Source organism: Berghia stephanieae, chromosome 8 (genome assembly GCF_034508935.2).
Source record: "Berghia stephanieae isolate SIO BIC M18660-M18661 chromosome 8, UCSD_Bste_1.3, whole genome shotgun sequence".
Lineage (NCBI taxonomy): Eukaryota > Metazoa > Mollusca > Gastropoda > Nudibranchia > Aeolidiidae > Berghia > Berghia stephanieae.
This window is the reverse complement of record NC_088367.1, coordinates 32,404,909-32,412,408: the sequence shown is the minus strand read 5'-3', so window position 1 is coordinate 32,412,408 and position 7,500 is coordinate 32,404,909. Positions and strand designations below refer to the sequence as shown.

Here is a 7,500-nt window from a genome sequence, read left to right as displayed (position 1 = left end):
ATATATATATATATATATATATATATATATATATATATATATATGTATATACACTAGTAAAAAGCCCGCAATTTCGCGGGGAAAGAACTATTTTCATTCGATACTGTACTCATCATCATTTAATGAGGGCAGATTGGTAAACAACGTTGTCTGTGTAATTTGGTATATCTTCGGTTGATTTTTCTGTGTGGCCCAACATGAAGTGTAAGCCACTATAGCCTCAGACCCGTGACACGGCAACATACAGTTGTCCGTGTGTGAATACCGGTTGTGGTAAGAAAATCCCCACCTTGCTTAATGTCTGCCCCTGAGAAAATTTTACCGGAAACTGTCTTCTATTTAGAATAAATGGTAAGCCTGAATCAGTTGTTGTCGTCAGAGTGATTCTAGGGATAAACACTATGTCGCCAGCTCTACTACCTGTAATTATCTTGGCTTCTAATACTTTTGAACCTAATTTAGTTATTAACAAACGGGTGCCATTTAGGAGGCCTGATTTAGGATTTATATTTCTAAGCAGCATGACTGACGTGTTGGCTTTCAAATGTAATGCATGTGGAGGAAGTCCGGGAGGTGTAAGTTCGTTCAAGAATTCAATTGGGTATAAGTCAGATGTCAGAGTCACTTTGAATGGAATCAGCACTGCGGTAAATTTGTTCAGCTGATGAGGACAGAACGGCTGCATTTATTTTGTCAACATTTTCATGGGTCGTAGTCAAAATTGCTCTCTCTGATAGATAACGTTCATCCGCAAAGATCAGATTCAAATCATTCAGAAAAAAATGATGACAAATTGAACAAATAAACGCCTGACAAAAGATCAAAGGTGAAAATACAAATTTAAAGAATACTGGGGATGTAGGAGCTTTTGGAATGTCTCCCCTTTACTTAATTTATGGAAAAACAAACACCCTAGCACCTTTAATAAGACTTATGACTAACCTTTCGAGCTAACCCTAATAGAAAAAAAAACAACTCTCGGACTGCTTTGCACTACCTTTCAATACTTAACCAATCAAAATGGCGGCCGAAAATCAAAACAATGGTCAAATTAGGAAATTTTAAACTTTCACAAATCTATCAAGGTTTGTTCTAGAGTTTTTAAAATACTTCTATATAATGACAACTTGAATAAATAAATGCCTGACAAAATATCAACGGTGAAAATACAAATTTAAAGAATACTGGGGATGTAGGAGCTTTTGGAATGTCTCCCCTTTACTTAACTTATGGAAAAATAAACATCCTAGCACCTTTACTAAGACTTATGACTAACCCTAATAGATAAAAAATCCTTCGATCTCGAGCTAACCCTAATAGTAAAAAAAGAATCAAAATGGTGACTGAAATACCTTCATGTGATCAAGTGAATAATATCACTATGAATGCCACGATTGCTGAAAAATGCCAACACACACACACATGTATACACCACACACAACACACACACACAAACACACACACATACACACACAAACATACACGCAATTAGAACATACTACTACATAACAACACTGGTCACCGCTAAATCAACAACACAACGGAAGTAATAATAATACTTGATGTCATAAATAGATGACGCAAATTGACAACTTTTTACAGGTTCAAAATTAGTTGATTTTGAGAATCTAGTATCGTCGGTACATATTTTATGATATCTGTTTGACTCAACGAACTTTCAAACTGACTTTAAATTATAAAAGGAAATCAAGTTATCTGTTTATCTATATGTAAAAAAAATACATTTCTAATTTTCAAATCTTTCAGTAGAGTTGTGCGCCGTATCAATTTTTTTATTGACTCAAATAAGCACAATGTTCTCCACAATGCTATATTTTTAAAGAAAGGATATATATATATATATATATATATATATATATATATATATATATATATATATATATATATATTATATATATATATACGATATATATATATATATATATATATATATATATATATATATATATATATATATATATATATATATATATATATATATATATACAGTGGCGGTTCTAGCCTATTTACAGTGGTGGGGCAAAGATGATTCGGTTATATATATATATATATATATATATATATATATATATATATATATATATATATATATATATATATATTGTTTTTTTTTTTTTTTTGTTTTTTTTAATTTTTTATTTTTTTAATTATTATTTTTTTTCACATTTAAAAAATAATATTTCCACCACAAATAATCACATTCACAATGAAATGACAATACCAGTAGATTTTAATTATTCCAAACGTAATCAAAAATGAATCACGAAAGAGAATACAACAAAAAAATAAAGCGACGAGACATAATGCGACAACACCTTGACAATACAAGTCCATTTCGTTCACTCGAAAAATTAAAGAAATGCTTTAATCCCTCAACGGCGAGATTAATAATTCTGTTACATTACTGGTTTTCAGTAGTATGTAGTAACCTTAAAGTTTTCATCGAGAAGCAACAACAGCGATATGACACGAGTTTCATTCAGAGCTCAAATTGCATTATTTTACTGCTCTCTTGGTGGTTAGAATGATTGTGCCGGTGGTGGTAGTGGTTGGAATAGTGGTAGCGGTGGTGGTGGTGGTGGAGGAGGTTGTAATTTTGGTAGTGGTTTTGGTGGTGCTGTTGGTTAGAATGATAGTTGTGGAGACGATGACAGAAATTGTATGATGATGTTGATATTGTTTTTATTGCTATTGTAGTACTGTAATAATAATAACAATAATAATAATAACAATAATAACAATAACAATAATAATAATGATAATAATAATAATAATAATAATAATAATAATAATAATAATAATAATAATAATAATAATAATAATAATAATAATAATAGTAATAATAATGTTAATAATAATAACAATAATAATATTACCATCATCATTATTACCACCACCATCATTACTACTACCACCACCGCTACCACTTTCACTACCACCATCACCATCATTATTACGTTTCCAATCAGTTTTTCTCGTTTTTAAAAATTTGATATCTATCAAAACAGACAAAGATTCCGGTGATTTTTTTAAAGGGTAGTTAAAATATATACGATTTTATTAGCCCTGAAAATTACGATTATTTTCCTAATTCAAGTAGGCAGGTCTGCTATGACAAGTATCAGTTCCATAGTCAAAATAAGACAAACAAAAACAAAGTTTATTTAATCTTAGGCTTTCGCCAATACTTCATACAATACAATTAAGACAAAATAATGCTACCAATCTCTCCTCATGCATTCGTTAGACTATCACAATAACGACCGTGTTATCTTTACTCCTAACCCAACCAACCCTAGCTTACCGCCTCTTCATCACGAACTATCTTATGTATGTATTAGCTTCAGGACGGGCAAGTACGGAATCTGCCCACCCTTCCTTTAAATGTATTTATTTCCTCTATAACTTAGAATTCAACTCTCTCCTTTCTCAGAAGAGTATTTCTCGTATACTAATTCAATTGTTGAGAAAACCAAAATGGTGGTTGTATTTTATATATTTATTTAGTCGTGACTTTTGAATAAAAGTGTTTTGTTTTATTAGAGGGAATATAATAGAAAATTACATTGTTTTGCAAAATTATTTTGTCTGGCAATAAAAATACAGCGGTAATTACTTTAAGAATTAAAAAAAAAGAACTAACAAATTAATTTGTTAACCCCCCCCCCCCAAAAAAAAACAACAACAACAAAGCAAATAAGAAAACAATTTAAATAAATGAGTTTTGAGAAGCACTAAAGAAAACGAGGAAAAAAGAAATGGTTTAAATGGATAAACACATATAGATATAAAAACAACACAAATTAATACTAAATTGATATAAAATTAGTAAATTAATAGATTTAATTCAATACTGGAACCTTCCCAACGTCATTACATCAATGGTACCAGCACAAGTAAGGCAATAAATAAGAAAAAGTTCGTTTGCCAAAATTTCTATTAAGTGTTCACTGGTTAATAAGGTGGGCTCATTTGAATTAGCCCGACCTAGTACTAGAGAGGCCAGACAGAACAAATCGGAGTTAGTTCGCCGTCAGGCGACGAGACTATGAGATGACGATTTGGGCGGAGTGGAGTGGTTGGGGGGGGGGGGGTGATAAAAAAGAACAGGAGCGTATCCTGATTTATGCATTACGGGGTGCATGGTGATTCGCAATCTATCAAAAATAAACACAAATTGATTTCAGTACGAAGTATCAAGTTTAAGTAGTAACTTTTGAAATTATCTAATTTAAATTAGATTATTTCGGACCTGGTAATACAGCATATAACTTGAAAAAACATGCTGGTATTTGCCCACCCTGCCCATTATTACCAGCCGTCCCTGTATATATATATATATATATATATATATATATATATATATATATATATATATATATATATATATATATATATATATATATAGTCAGTCTACATCGATGTTTCAGGCCTTTCAGCCATCGTCAGGACAATGTGTTACATGAGTTTGGTTTGTTCTGTGTTGTTTCCTGACGATGACTGAAAGGCCTGAAACATCGATGTAGACTGACTCCAACATCGTGGTAAATATTACAATAATAATTCGCTCCATTGTTACATTGCCATATTTGTATCCAACACGATTCAATATATATATATAGTTAAAAACTCTCAAACCTGGGACTGTCCATTCTAGGATATTTTTTATATAACTACGCCTAGATCTTCTTCTTCTTCGTTTGCCACTCTATTTTCCCCTGTACCACATCTTTCATTAGGGTGCATGGGTTTAGGCAGATGTAACCAAAAAAAATCTGAGTTGTTTTCCTACCTACCTTATCTTTATCATTTTTATCCAGGTTGCCTTTTCTTTGGGACTAACGGTCATGAAATTTTCTTCCGCTCCTTCCAGAATATGTTGTGACACAGCGTTAGGAGCTGACGGTGAACGCGGGGCCTTCTTCCTCTCTCGGGGCTCAGCACCTGCTGCTGGGGCTGTTACTGTTGGGGTGTTCTGGGCATTCTTCTCCGTAGGTTCATCTGAGGCCGGCGGTGTGGTTGGTGATTTTTCGTTGTCTACGGTTTCATCTGCTGTTTTCATCTCCACCTTCTCGTCCTCCATTTTTTTCGTTTGTTAGAAGTTACGATTGTCTTTGTCTGTCTGTAATAAAAAATGAAAAATGAAAGTCCGCTAGATCAATGTGAATGGATAAAATGAAGGACATTATCTTCTTGAGAAGAAGGTTCGAGCTGGATAGCACATGTTACATTACCCTACCTTACCGGAGTTCCGTCTCCCTACAGAGGTTGAATGTCATGGAACGCCATTCTTCACGCTCAAGGGCCATTACCGAGCAGTCGATTATCTTTTTGTCAGTTCTTGCCATCACATTTGTGACCCATCGTCTCAAAACGATATTATGTCGAGATGAACAAAATGTTGAAAGGTCAATTTTAAGCTTACCTGGTCAAGAAAACAGAATTTTGGTTTTCAGCACTTTAAAATACTATATTTTTTCTTCAATAATACATACATAGACTCAACCCAAGTCTGATGTTTTTGGTCATGGATTCTATTCTCAGCACTCTGATCACCCCGACTTAATACCGTTTTGAGGCGGCGGGTCACATTTCATATCCGGGACTTCCTTGGTTTGCCCCGTGCCTTTCTGCACATGTTATGAGGAAATAAAAGAGTCATTCAGAGCCATTAAACTTGAGCTTTTATATAGCGCAATATCCACTAAACGTGCTCAAAGCGCTTTACAAAGGGATCCCTGACCAACAGCAACAAGAAACATGTAGAACGAGACATGACGCTTGTTAGGCGATGTTACTAATTTTTTTCCGACAGAGACAACGCTGTTGACCACCAGGTACTCATTTTACACCTGAGTACGGTGAGAGAATGTGAGTAAAGAGCCTATTCCAAGGAGTCAACTATGCGCTAAGCGAGGCTCGAACCCAGGATCTTCCGATCCGAAAGCGAGTGTCATACCACAAGGCCACATAGCCACACATTAGGCCCATGGAGCCGGAGTTTATCCCGGTTTCTATAGCGTGAAACAGACAATAGCAATTTCTTGCTATCCTTTGGATAGGACGCTAGTCTATCGCAAAGTACTTTCCGCTAATTCTAACAGACTCAATTACCCATTCATTACTGGGTGGACAGGGGAGGGGGGGGGGGACGTCAGATAAAATCTCGACTTCACCCGGGATCGATCTACGTCCCTTTGCATGTGAAGCGAGTGCTCTACCAACTGAGCGATCGGGGCCACCGTGTTATGAGAAAGAAGGAGGGAAACATTTAATTTGTAAAACTGTCCTACACTGGGCACAAGAATGAAAGAGAAGAAGAAGAAGAAGAAGAAGAAGAAGAAGAAGAAGAAGAAGAAGAAGAAGAAGAAGAAGAAGAAGAAGAAGAAGAAGAAGAAGAAGAAGAAAAGAAGAAGAAAGAAGAAGAAGAAAGAAAGAGAAGAAGAAGAAGAGAAGAGAGAAGAAGAAGAAGAAGAAAGAAAGAAGAAGAAAAGAAGAAGAGAAGAAGAAGAAGAAGAAAGAAAAGAGAAGAAGAAGAAGAAAAGAAGAAGAAGAAGAAGAGAAGAAGAAAGAAGAAGAAGAAGAAGAGAAAGAAGAAGAAGAAGAAAGAAGAAGAAGAAGAAGAAGAAGAAGAAGAAGAAGAAGAAGAAGAAGAAGAAGAAGAAAAGAAGAAGAAGAAAGAAGAAGAAGAAGAAGAAGAAGAAGAAGAAGAAAGAAGGAAGAAGAAGAAGAGAAGAAGAAGAAGAAGAAGAAGAAAAGAAGAAAGAAGAAGAAGAAGAAGAAGAAGAAGAGAAGAAGAAGAAGAAGAAAGAAGAAGAAGAAGAAGAGAGAGAAGGAAGAAGAAGAAGAGAAGAAGAAGAAGAAGAAGAAGAAGAGAAGAAGAAGAAGAAGAAGAAGAAGAAAGAAGAGAAGAAGAGAAGAAGAAGAAGAAGAAGAAGAGAAGAAGAAGAAGAAGAAAAGAAGAAAGAAGAAGAGAAGAAGAAGAAGAAGAAAGAGAAGAAGAAGAGAAGAAGAAGAGAAGGAAGAAGAAGAAGAAGAAGAAAGAAGGAAGAAGAAGAAGAGAAGAAGAAGAAGAAAAGAAGAAGAGAAGAAAGAAGAAGAAAGAAGAAGAAGAAGAAGAGAAGAGAAGAAGAAGAAAGAAGAGAAGAAGAGAAGAAGAAGAAGAAGAAGAAGAAGAAGAAGAAGAAGAAGAAGAAGAAGAAAAAGAAGAAGAAGAAGAAGAAGAAGAAGAAAGAAGAAGAAGAAGAAGAAGAAGAAGAAGAAGAAGAAGAAGAAGAAGAAGAAGAAGAAGAAGAAGAAGCCCCGGGAAACGTTTAAGTAAAATATTCACTTGTTCTACTGGCTTGATCAGTCGTTACAACACACATAATAAATATGCTTAACTAAACCCAGAAGGTTGACTGACGGAAGGAATTAAATACGCTACAACAGTCATGACGTCACTTCCCTCGTAATGACGCATGGTAACTTAGTAACTGG

The 7,500-nt window shown here is 34.5% G+C and overlaps 1 protein-coding gene across 3 annotated transcripts in view; it reads right to left on the bottom strand.

Annotated features, from left to right (window-relative positions):
* LOC144978527 (uncharacterized) overlaps positions 1-7,500 on the bottom strand; it is a 13,991-nt gene that overhangs the window by 1,123 nt on the left and 5,368 nt on the right. For all 3 annotated transcript variants that reach the window (XM_078924710.1, XM_078924712.1, XM_078924711.1), the window contains exon 2: positions 4,818-5,143. In XM_078924710.1, the coding sequence (XP_078780836.1) occupies positions 4,818-5,104 (287 nt within the window). In that variant the 5' untranslated portion in view covers positions 5,105-5,143. The remainder of the gene's footprint in view (positions 1-4,817; positions 5,144-7,500) is intronic.